This window comes from Prosopis cineraria, unplaced genomic scaffold (assembly GCF_029017545.1).
Source record: "Prosopis cineraria cultivar Desert tree isolate PC_DT_omini unplaced genomic scaffold, ASM2901754v1 PC14, whole genome shotgun sequence".
NCBI lineage: Eukaryota > Viridiplantae > Streptophyta > Magnoliopsida > Fabales > Fabaceae > Prosopis > Prosopis cineraria.
Genome location: NW_026555345.1, coordinates 22,653,041 through 22,666,182, shown reverse-complemented (window position 1 = coordinate 22,666,182; position 13,142 = coordinate 22,653,041). Strand labels below are relative to the sequence as shown.

Below are 13,142 nucleotides of genomic sequence, written 5' to 3'. Positions count from 1 at the left end.
TACAAGTGTAAAAATAAAGATTTAAGCATGTTTTGAATGATTTGAGTTAAATGCAATGGCAAATTACCTCCTCCTTTATTTTTAATAAATTGGGGTTGAGGAGTGAATTTTAGTTATACTAATGTTTTGATGCTTGTGACATGTTATACTGGTAGTCCCGGGTCCATTGGATATGGTCCAGGTGTTAGAAAAAACTTTTGGCACTTGTTGAGGATTTTAAACACTCATTTTGTGTAAAAGTATTAAAAAGTGATTAAAATGTGTTTGGGTGTCCAACTTCCTAGTGTAACTTGTTTTGAAAGTAAAACTCATGTCATTAGTTAGTACAGGAAAAGAGCTTTCCATAGATACCTAGATCACATCATTCAGATGTCGGACGGAGAATCAGGGCGAGTCAGAAGTTCCCTCGATTCTGCAGTCAAATGATAGCAGAACCAATGAAATTTCGTGCAACACGCTACAGTGCATGGTGCCTGAACCACGACGCGTGGCACAAAGAGCAACACACTGTAGCGCAGAGTGCGTCCGCCACGGTGCATTGCCCTATATTTTAGTACATAATTTATTTCAACCGTTTTCGACTTCTTTTACTCCTTTAAGGTATCTCATGCTTCTAAAACTTATCCTTACTCTGATATGAAAGATTTTGATCGATTTTAACTTGTTTCTATTTAGAAAACTTAGGATTCCTTACTTTTGAATTAAACCTTGGTAATCACTTTTTAAGCTAATCCTCTGATTACCATGAGTTTCTTTTATTAATTACAATTAGTGGAGTGAGAATGTTATAGGAAGTGATTATAATTGAAGGTCTATGAAACTTTTTAGACAATGCATCAACTCCTTCAAACTTCTTAAACTTAATTTTGCTGGAGATACATTCACTTGGGAGAAAGGCAACACTAAAGAAAGACTTGATTAGTCCTTCTGTAATGTTGAATGGAGACTCAAATTCAACCAAGTGAACATGTATCATCTCCTTGAATATGGCTCAGATCATTGTCCTATCAGCATTCAACTTGAAAATTCACCTAATTCTACTCTTCATGAAAAACCTTTCAAATGTCATGCTACTTGGATAATCAAAGATTCTTTCCAAACTATAGTAAAAGATGCATGGAAAAATCAAGAGTGGAAACAAGGTGCTTCAAGATTTACTACCTCTACAACTTCATGAAACAAAAACTATTTAGGTAGTATCTCAGCTAATAAGAAAAGGATTTTAAGAAGACTTAAAGGAATTGATCGTAATAGGAACTCAAATGACAGTTACTTCCTTAGGAAACTTGAAAAGTCTCTTTGGGAAGACTACAATAAACTCTTCTTCAAGAAGAACTTATTTGATTTCAAAATTCTAGATGCAAATGGTTGAAATGGGGAGATAGGAATTCTAAATTCTTTCATACAACTGCCATCATCAAGAGGAAAAAAAAATCAAATATTATCTATTCAAGACGAAAATGGTAACTGGATTCATGATCATTCTGCTCTTAAGAACCAAGCTGTCTCTTACTTTGGGAAACTCTTTTGTGAAGATACTTATCCTAAGCCAAAATTGTTAACTGATAGGAGCTTTCCACCTCTGTCCCCTATTCAATTAAAGTCTATCCACATAGAAGTAATTGAGGAAGAAATAAACATGCTGCTTTTAACATTGGTGCTTTTAAGGCTCTTAGGCTTGATGGCCTCAATGTTGGATTCATTCAATGTTATTGGAATGATCTTAGAGATAGCGTCAACTAACTTGTAAAGAGGATTTTCATTGATCCTAATATCATCAGTGAAATTAATGATACCTTCATCACTTTTATCCCTAAAATCGATAACCCATCTAGTATGAAGGATTTTCATCCGATATCTTTATGCAATGTGAGCTATAAAATTATAACTAAGATATACTCCAACAGGCTTTAACAATGTATGAATCTCTTAATTGGAGACAACCAATGTAGCTTCTTATAAGGTAGACAAAGTAGTGACAATATCATTATTGCTTAAGAAATCATTCACTCTATGAGAAATAAAACTGGGAAAAAGGGCTTCATGGCACTCAAATTTGACCTTGAAAAAGCTTTTGACAGACTTTCATGGGACTTTATTGATGATAATCTTCACATTATTGGTTTCAATGAAAAATTCAGAAAACTCATTATGACAGTAGTCTCCTCCACTCGTATGAAAGTCCTTTGGAATGGTGAACCCATTGAGGAATTCACCCCATCATGTGGCATAAGACAGGGAGATCCTCTTTCACCTTATCTCTTTGTTCTTTGTATTGAATGTTTAAGTCATATCATTTATAGCAGTATTGATAAGAAAGATTGAAAACCCATTAGCCTTACAACTAATGGACCTCCTATCTCCTATCTATTTTTTGCTGATGATTTGTTTCTTTTTACAGAATCATCCCTCAAACAAGCCAAGATTATCCAACAATGTCTCACTGATTTCTGTAAAGCTTTTGGGCAAAAAGTCAATAATACCAAATCCAAGCTCTTTTGCTCAAAAAAATGTTAATTTCAACAGGGTGACTCAACTTAGTAAGGAATTGAGAATTCCCCTGACCAGCAACCTTGAAAAACATCTTAGGATTCCCATCATTCACGAAAGAGTTTCAAAACTCACTTTTGCTCCTCTAATTGATAAAATCAATTCTCGTATCTCTAATTGAAAAAGTCATTTCCTTAACACAGCTGGGAAAGTGGTGCTTATAAAATATGTTCTCTCTTCTATTCCTAGCTATGTTATGCAAACCATGCTTTTACCTGATAATATTCTTACAGATCAAGAAGGTATTGGCATCAAAAAGCTTAAAAGCCGTAATATAGCCTACATTATGAAGCTCTATTAGGGAATCATTATAAAGCCTAATTGCCTATGGGTTCATGTCTTGTGTGATAAATACAAATGCAATAGCCCTATTACTCCTATGGTTGTTAAAACCAACTCTTGTTCTTACACATGGACCAGTATATGCAAAGTATGGGACCAATTCATATCCCATGTGGGTTGAAAGGTAGGAAAGGGGGATCACATTTCTTTCTGGTAAGACAAATAGTGCCCCCTTCCTGAACCCCTTGTTAATTATGCATCTCCTAAAGTAGACTCGATTTTACATGCTAAAGTCTCTGATTTCTGTTCTACCTCAGGAAAATGGAATGTTGATCAATTAAGCAGATATCTCCACCTAGATGTCATTAAACATATCATCATTATCCAACCTCCAAACGCCAATGCTGACATTAATGCTATTTGTTAGAGACCTTCAAATGATGGTAACTTTACCATCAAATCTGCTTTTAAGGCTATTAATAACCACTATACAGTCCTCATTCTAAGATTTGGCTGAGAATTTGGAAATGGCCAATGTATGAGAAGATCAAGACCTTTCTTTAGAAAGTAGCCTGGGATCGTCTTCAACCTAAATTTATCCACTCCAATGATAGCCATACCTTTTTTAGACCATGCCCATTTGGCTGCAACTCCTTAGATTCAACCGCTCATATCCTGAGAGATTGCAAGACTTCTAAAAAGGTTTGGATAAAACTTGTTAAACAATCAAAACTTAACACTTTCTTTTCTCTTCCTCTACAAGATTAGATAGTTTGGAATGCTGATCACGATGCGGGAATGCTTGTTCAAGAAAGATCCTATGGCAAAAATTATTTGCTCATGTTTGTTAGAATATCTGGAAAGACGGATGCAAAATCATTTACTCTACAGAAGATAATCCTAAGAGAGACATCACTTTTATTAGCATCCAAGATGTTCTCAATAATCTACGTCTTCAATCTAAAATCAATTTTTTGAACCAACAAGGTGATAGAACAAATGCTAAATGGCTATGCCCTAGAGAAAGATGGGTTAGACTTAATATCGATGGCTTAGTTAATAATCAAGGTGCTTCTTCTTACGGTAGGCTCATAAGAGATGAACATGGGAATTAGATCAAAGGATTCTCTAAGTATCGTGGTTACCATCCATGTACGAGAGCTGAGCTTTTGGGAATATTGGAAGGACTTAACATTTGTTGGGGAAAGAAGATAGACAAAGTTCATGTCTACTCTAACTCTATGGAAGCCCTTACGTTAAGAGTTCTCTACTAATCATCTGCTAATTGCTACCATCAACAATATTAGAAATCTCGTTATGAGAGATTGAATAGTCACTTTTGATCATGTCTTTATGGAGGCAAACAAATGCACAAACTGGTTGGCTTATCAAGCTCCTATCGAAAATTTTAATGTTCAAATCTTTGACACTCCTTCCCTAGCATGTAGGGATTTTTTGTACGTTGACATGACATAACATGCCTGCACGGTATCCACATGGCCTTTTTATTCAAAAAAAAAAGAGTCTATGTTTCATTATATAGATAGGCTACCAACATCCAAAGCCCATTATAATTATCATCTTAGGCAGTTTTTTTTTTTTTTGCAAAACATAATCTTAGGCCTCTGAAGACCAACTTTCCACTCCACTAGGCCCAAGCCCTTATCATGTAGGAGAGGCTCACTCACACCTAGGGAAGAGCAAATTTGGTGACCTAAAAAAAAAGGCAAGAGTAAATTTTTTTTTACTACATTATTTTTAGGGAGAATGGCAAAGATGTCTTTTTTAGAAGGATTGATTAATTCAACCTAGGTTTTAAGTGCCAAATTTTAAGAATTTATAAGTTTGGTTCTCAATTTTACAACTTTGTTGTAATAAATTTTTAACTTATGTTTCAAATTTTAACATGATTGAAAAATAAATAAATTTATTTTTCGTGTTAAAATTTGGAACACGAGTTACAAATTTATCACAACATAATTATAAAATTGAGAGCTGAACCTATAAATTCTCAAAATTTGGCACTTGAGATTTAAGTTAAAAGGGACCTCTCTGTTATTCTCCCTTATTTTTTTGGTGAAAAACACAAAATATGTTATAAGAACAAGAATGGAAAAGAGTTCACCAAGCATAGAAGGTCACTAACAAAGATTTGGCCTATAACTTACAAAATTATGGGATTAAACCTTCGATTGATGTAAAAAATTGTTGGTGAACAATTTGTAAGTACTTATGCACGTGTTTTTTTGAGCTTGCAAGTATGTCCTAGCTCCAATGAGCTCCTAACATCCAACTCTCTCTCTCTCTCTCTCTCTCACACCCCCAAAAATCCCAAGCCCAATCACTTTACTGCAAAACATAAAACACCACAATCACCGACCCCTTGACCCAAAAAAAAGAAAAGGAAGTCAGGAAAAAGAACTCTAGTAATAATGCTAAAGACAAAGGATGGGCCACTTTATTTGTTAATTACATCAAGGGGGCGCTTGATTTAATTAGTTGAAGGAGTTGAATCAATTCATCCTAGGATCTCAAGTTTGAATTTTGAGATATGTAATTGTATTAAATAAATATATTAAAAGTATTCCTGAACTACTTATGAGGTAGCTATTGGTAATAATAGTCCTACACAATGAGAGTTCATGTTAATCTAAGCGAGAGATGATAATACCCATCTTTCCTAGGCTAACAGGAGGTAAAATAAAAAACTAGTAGTAAATTATTTTAGAGATTTCCATTTGACTTGCCAGAATCTAACTTGTATGTGTTTGTGATCAGGGGCGAAGCTAAAAATTTTAATTAGGGGCTGAAATTACAAAGTAAAAGGCTAAAAGCATTCATGTAAGGAATTTCAATAAATTAGATATTTAAAGAATAAGTAACTTTTTTTCTAGAAAACTTCCCAACCTTAATTTTTCAATTTTTGAATAAGTAATCTTGTCATTGTTATCAAACACAAAACATTCAATGTATGTTGAGATTTTTGTGCAATACTTGACATAATTTGCTAGTAATTCTTATAATTTTTTTCATTAAATGTAAAGTAAAAGCAAAATCAAATGATTTCAATGTTTTACGAGCACATGTAGCTATACCTCATTGAAAATAAATAGATCATGTGACAACTATATCTTTCAGAATTAAAGCAGTTGCACTATATATGCATAAAAAATTGTATATATAATTGAAATGAGAATATCATCTAGTATTTTTATACTACTATAATGTGCTAACTTAACCCCTTTCTGTTGGAATCTCATCATTTTCAACCAAAAGGGCAATTTGAAATGCAAAAATGTCTTGTAATTCATTATTGTTATTACAAGAAGAACACACAAAATGAACAAATATATTCAAGTTTTGAAATAAGGAATGTACATAAACTATTTCTTTACTTGCAGCAACAAGAGTTATTTATAATTGATGAACTAAACAGTACATGTATTTGATTTTTAAGAGAGGCCGAACATATATACCTCTTTCATTTTATTTAGAAAAAAATATTAAGAAGTTAGGGGGGTTGTCCCCCTGTTTCCATCACTGTTTATGATTTCATTGAAGAAACCTTGTCCTATGACTTCCTTAGTTCTTATTTTTATTTTTAATTGTGTACAAGATATTAAAAACTAGACCAATGATTTAAGTAATTATGATATTGATTCAATTGTTAGTAATTAAAACTGCAGTTAAATCATGGTCAAACTAGTATGATCAAAGCATTTCATTGAACAAATAAATACATTGGTTCAACGTTTTATCTTTCTAACTAGCCGGGTTAACTTTAGATTTACACTTGATCTTAGCCAAAAGACTAAAAATGGTATAACTTATATTTCAATACTGTGGATATGTATTTAACTTGAACGCCCCTCTCTCATAAAATTTAACCTTGATTTATCATTAAGTGAAAACTCATCAATTTTACTAGACTCAATGACGCTTTAATATACTCAAATCCAGATTCACCGTCCGAAATTATGAGATCAAGATACAAACCATCGTATCTCCGACTGATTCAACCTGGCATATATAATTACAAAGTAAAATTAAAAAAGATAGAATGTGAAAAGAAGAGAAGATCCCAGTTGATGGCAAAATTATTGGTGGGGACAACTATTTCTGGAAGCTTCTTAGATGTGGGGGAGAATGAGTGTACCTTATTTTGTGAATGGCAAAGCATGTAATGCAAGCAGTGTGATTTGTCATTTGCGAACTGTGGTGTGTGGATCAAAGTTGGGAGGGACGTTGGTGGGTCTCATTCATAGAAAAGTGTCCAGTGCATGCACAGACTTTTATTAGCAAAACGACATCGCTTGCATCATAAACATACTATTCCAAGTCCACGGCATTCTCTATCTTCTCTCTGTTTTTTTTTTTTAATTTTATTATCAAAAAGTTGAAATGAATTGGATCAATTAAGATTTATTAAAATCAAGACATATCCTCATAGTTTAAATTTAAAAAACGCTTATAAAATATTTACAGATCATTTATTAATAAAATTTTTACATTAATAATAAAATTTAATCTCATAATTTTATAAATTATGAGTTAAATTATTATTAATTGAATTACCTTTTATTAGTTTTGGTGAGATGTTTCTGTGGTCTCCTCCGCCATCTGTTTTCTCTTTCTTGTGTTTTCTTTTCCTTCTTTGGGCTCCATTTCCTTTTTTTTTTCTTCTCCGCCACCCATTTTTTGATTTAATTTTATTAAAAATAAAAAATTCATCGTAATTGACCCCACCATTATATAATATATTATCATCTTCTATCTAATTCAAACCGACATCCTCAAGTTAAATCTTTCTTTCAATGCGTGTTCAGTATTTACTTTTTACATCGGAAATTTTAAAACCATGGGAGCAATATGACTACATAATTTTACAAAACCATTTATGGTGGCATTTAAACCAGATAAGTGGACATAAAAAAAAATATAAATCATGATCGCAAAGAAAAATTTATGTATTTTTTATTTTCCAGTGCTTTTCTATATATAAAATATAAAAGCTGTATTAAAAATATATAAAATTTTTAGGAGTATAAAACACTAAAAATTATAGGAACAAACTTAAAAATTAAAATAAACTAAAAAATCAAAATATTATTTTTTTAAAAAATTACTTCTTGTTGTGTACTACATTAGTACGTACTGCATACTATTGGGAAGGGGAAAAAAATAGAAGGGGTCTTTTTCTCTCAATCACAAACGAATTAACAAAAGTCAACAAACTCATTGGGCTTAAGCACAGATTTATCCATTATGTAAATGTTATGCTAGTCAATTATTTGAAATCAAGGTGCAGGCTTGCAGCTGCAATCCATCAGGATTGAAACTAATTGGTTTATTTTCACACGCCATTTTCAACTAAATCTATATACTTTTTTCATTAAAAAAATATAAGGTATTTTTTGAAAGTTAGATAATTTAAAATATAATATATTTTTAATCTTTCGAGGTGTGATCATTTTTTTCTAAAAATGCCCCTATTGATAATAATTTTATATTTATTATAGGGTGTTTAATGGGAGTAAATATAAAAAATAGGGTTAGTTTAAAAATATGTAACTATTTTATTGGAGTGAGGTTCGGTTCTATTAAAAATGTCTTACATTTTTTAATGGAAGGAGTACTTGTTTAACAATTTCTTTAAATAAAATATGATACATGCAGGGCAAGATTTATATATTTAGCTTTATATACTCGATATACTTTTATCAAATTAAATTAAGACAAGTAAATTTTAATGTGCTAATAATATTAATAATAAAAATTTTTTATAGAATAAATAATCTATAAAGATCTATATCTATTGATTTAATTGAAAATAAATTTCTTAACTTTTTTTCCTTTTGTTAATAACTTAATATGGTGCGGGATTACAGGACAGAACATATATGAGGTGAGTTATTGTAGAGAACTCAAAAAAAAAAAATACATATACATAGAGATTGATTATTTATTAAATTACTTGAAATCTAAAAAAATAATTAAATTTCTTTAAATAAAAAATTAAATGAAAATTTTCACTCATGATCATTTTCCTGTTGAGGTAGGAAGATACATGTAGAACAAGAGAATCCTATGACTAGTGTTTGACTCTATTCCTATAGCATATGTAGTTTATATAGCCATGTTCCTAAACTATAATGATAGTAATAATAATTCAAAGGATTTTTTTTACACAAGTAGTGTGAGTTCTGTGTCTTATTTATGACTTATGAATATGAAACTCATTAAAATTTTGTATTATATATAAATTATCTGATATTTGATGCTAACAACTCAAATTTAAGTATTATTATATCAATTAGGATAATTCCCGCAAAATAATTTTTTTCATTTACAAGAGTTTATACATGATTTTTGTTTGACCATGTAATTGAACGAATTTGACAGGCTGGTTACCTTGCAGAAAGAATTCCTTAGTTTTTCTAAAATGGTATTATTATTATTATTTTCTTTTCTTTTTTTTTTCAAAATTTTTTTTTCCCTGCTACATGCCCCGGAATAGAAGTTAGACTAACAGAGAACGAAGCATATTCTGCTTCCAGTATTGTGCTGCAGAATCAGGTTCCTAGCCTTTTTTTAACTTTATACCATTCTCAACTTTTTAGCTAAGGTAAAGCAAGGCATTTTTCTTTCCTTTTAAGAACACTTCAATAAACAATACGTTTTTATTTGGATCTCCTTCCAAAAAGCTGTGTGAATTATGTTCCTCTTTTCCACTAATACCTGAGATCTCTTCCCTACTAGTTAAAATGAATTATCTTTTAACCGCACAAAAATCAATCCTGATTCTCCCAGAAAAAAGCTTTCTTTCCCACAGTTTCATAGTAAAATATTCACCAAACATTGATGATCACATTGCAGAGAGAAAGAAACTCCATGAGATATATATTATCAACATATAAGTACACAGCTTTGCTTCTCAGTTCTGCACATAATTTACACATTTTTAATGTCAAAACTCAAAAATACATTACAACATCAACAGAGATGAAAATGCCCCCAGTGTCAGCAGAATTAGTAAGCCAAAAGGTTTTTAAAGCACTAAAACATTTGCAACCTTTTACTCTTACAATTACATACACATGATTTTGACATTGACACAGAACCTTAGCTCTGGACTGGTGAAACCAAAGTCTCAACATAGACTTCTGCATCAAACCAGCCCTTTCCACCTTCAATCCTGGGAAACTTAAATGACTGGTCCTTTTGATCGTACAGAACCAAGTCAAATTCAAACATCAACAGGACTTGACCATTCTTTGAGATGCAATATGGTACTGAGTATGAAAAATCTTCAGGATTAGGCAGATAAGGGATGCTTACCAATTTCACCCAGGATTCTCTAACACCATAGTCCTTCATTAACCACACAACAAAATGGGTTTTCTTGTAGTCATAGTTCATGCAAAGGCAGCCTCTCAGAACACCTAAAGTTGGTGTGGAACAATCCTCTTTCTCATACTCAGGAGGATGAACTTCCCTGTATGTTTCGTTATGAAGATCCAAAGATATAATTACCCACAAAGAAGTTGGACCAGAAGAGTAATTTGCCGCCCAATTGAGAGACCCACTCACGAATTTCCCTGAGTTCTGGTACGGTGTGATACCAAAAGGGAAATCCTGAATCTTCCTCCATGAATTAGAAGCCATGCTGTAAATTTTAACTTTAGTTTCACTGTAATACACATTGGGGTCACAGAACACAGCGACAACCTTGTAATCGTCGTTGACATGATCATAACCAAGCCCAAAAGCAGTGTAACATCCAGGTCTCCAATCATTACCCAGTGGAGGTGATTTCTTCGATACTCTAGTTGATGGGTTCCAAAGAAGCACAGACTCAGCTTTAATGGCGAAACAGAGTAATCCATGATAGGAGCCTATGATACCATCATGGCGAAACTTGTTCTTTACTGGGTAATTAAGGTCCTCAGAAATGGTGGACGGGTTATTGATCAGAGAGCTCATATGGCAAGATTTGAGATTGAATTCGGCAGTTGTGGAACTTAATATGATCCTATGGTGAGTGAAATTGGGGCTCTGAGTTGATAAGTGAAGGTGCTTCCTCACAAAGTAAGAATCAGATATTAACGACTTCCATCGCTTGCAAACGCACCTGAATTTAAGAAGCGATTTCACGGGAAGCCTCGAGAGAATTTCTTCGATGAGCTCGTCGGGAAGGAAGGGCAGAAATGGAATCAAACCCAGAGAAACGGTGTCGTTTCTACGCGGAGCTCTATACTGATCCTGATGATGAATCGAAGGTGGTGGAAGCAGCCCGAGAGCTTGATGATGATTCTTGTGATTAGTGAGTCGCTCTCGCTTCCGAGTAGAATCAGGGGGAGTTCGCCGGAGAAACGGAGGGCCTCGGCGGTGGCGGTCGTGATCGCTGTCGTCTCCCGACGACATAACGGTGACGGAGGAGATTGTTGGGCGGATAAAAAGGATTCGCTTCGGAATTTTTCTGGGTAGTGGTAGGGGTGAGTGAGTGAGTGAGTGAGTGCGTGATTTTCCTCCTCTTCTTCTTTGTGTTGGTGTTTCTGGTTCTTCTTCAACCTCTCGCTGTCACAGATTCATTGTGGCTTATGAAGATTAATAGATTACCATCATACCATGATTGCGCGCCACAAACACGCCATGACAGTGTTCTCCTTTTTATTTTTCAATTTAATAATCTTAACATATTTTTTTTTTTTTACCCCTCCTCCTTCGGATATAGTACAATATAGAACATGAAGTTGAAGTTGCGTAAAGACACAAAAAATAATAAAATGTTTAAGACCTATTTAATTTTGTATTTTTAAAATTATTGTTATTCTATAAAATTATTATATTAAAAAAACATTTCAGGTTTGTTTTCTTTTTTTTAAAAGTATTTCTTCTGTCCCTGTATATAAAATGTTACACTTCATGTAATCATTGTAAATTAACTCTTAATTATAATTGATTACTATTATAAACTATTATCATAAAATCACTAATCGCTTACTACCATTACTCTAAAATTGTTTTAAAATTAATAAAATCAAACATATTTTATTTTAAAAAATAATTTACAAAATATTTTTAAAAATAAAAAAATGAGAACAAATTCATATAAACCCTAAACATACAAACTTATGGTCGCGTAGAACATCGTGTGGGATCAAATTGTTAAAATTTATTACCTATAAAATATAGTTGTGATCGATCTAAATTACTAAAATTCCAAAAGCTTCCTTCAGTAAAATAATATACATCCATTGAATTAACATTTCAATAAAATAATAATAATAATTACTATGACGTATTTATAACAACCCTCCCTTTTCGAAAGAAACTTTTAACATTAAACAGTTGTTTCTGGTGAAATTTATGGAGGCAAAAGCAGTACAAGTACAATACGACTAGAATTCCACAAATTACTATGTCGTTTTCAACCTCATAAGTAACTTTTTGGACCTTCCAACTTAATGAACTTTCGAGATTTATCAAAAAGAGTATGCTTGAAACGAAAAAAGAAGATGAAAATTAAAAATTGCTTTTACAAGTAGCAAAGAAAGCAGAGATCAAAGAATTCTCAAGCGGTTACAACAAACCTGATCAAATAGGGTTGGGGCTTACTTCATCGTCATCTAACAATGGTCGCCGGAGTTGTTATAGGCGGTGTCTGCAAAATTTTCGGTGGCGGTGAGTGAGTTTATGTGATGATCGTCGTCGTCGTCGTTATCTTATTCTATCACAACCACTCGGTCTCAGAGAGCTTGAGCTTCATGTTTTTAAAGAGGATGATGATAGCGATAAGTTTGTATGTATTATCATATAGCTACACAGTCGTGCGGTCCCAGCTTTCTCTATTTTCTTAACTCTTATCTTTTCTTTATTCTCTGGATAAGACAAGGGTAATTTGAGAATTCTTGTGAGTCATTTAAATTACTTAAATTCAAAAGCTCATCTGTAAAACGACAAAAAAAAAAAAGAAAAAGAAAAAGAATAGAATAAGTAATTTAAGGGGTTTTTACATATATATAGCTTACTCCTTTTGTTTTTATTTATAAAAAAATATTATTTTTTACTTATTTTTTATATAAGTAAAATCACCCATTTTAATAAACATTTATTATATATTTTTTAAATTACTTTTTATAAGTTACATCAATGAGAAATGATTAATAATTTCTTATGTTGATTAATATAAGATATTTTAGTTTAATTTTTTTCATTTTTAGACATAATTATTATGGTTAACTAACTTTTTTTAAATTGTATGATATAATTTTTTTCTTATATATAAAAGCGAAGGAAGTATATTATAG

General features: G+C 32.2%; 1 protein-coding gene across 1 annotated transcript; it reads right to left on the bottom strand.

Annotated features, from left to right (window-relative positions):
- Positions 1 to 9,707: 9,707 nt before the first annotated feature.
- Positions 9,708 to 12,602, bottom strand: LOC129292850 (F-box/kelch-repeat protein At3g23880-like). The gene is made up of 2 exons (XM_054930514.1): positions 12,426 to 12,602; positions 9,708 to 11,409 (listed from the first exon to the last, which is right to left on the bottom strand). The coding sequence occupies exon 2, from the start codon at positions 11,254 to 11,256 to the stop codon at positions 9,955 to 9,957; it is 1,302 nt and encodes a 433-aa protein (XP_054786489.1). The 5' UTR covers positions 11,257 to 11,409; positions 12,426 to 12,602; the 3' UTR covers positions 9,708 to 9,954.
- Between the last annotated feature and the right edge of the window lie 540 nt (positions 12,603 to 13,142).

What these genes read in the sequence shown, in the direction of transcription:
- LOC129292850 (XM_054930514.1), bottom strand. Translation starts at nt 11,256, where the DNA reads ATGTCGTCGGGAGACGACAGCGATCACGACCGCCACCGCCGAGGCCCT.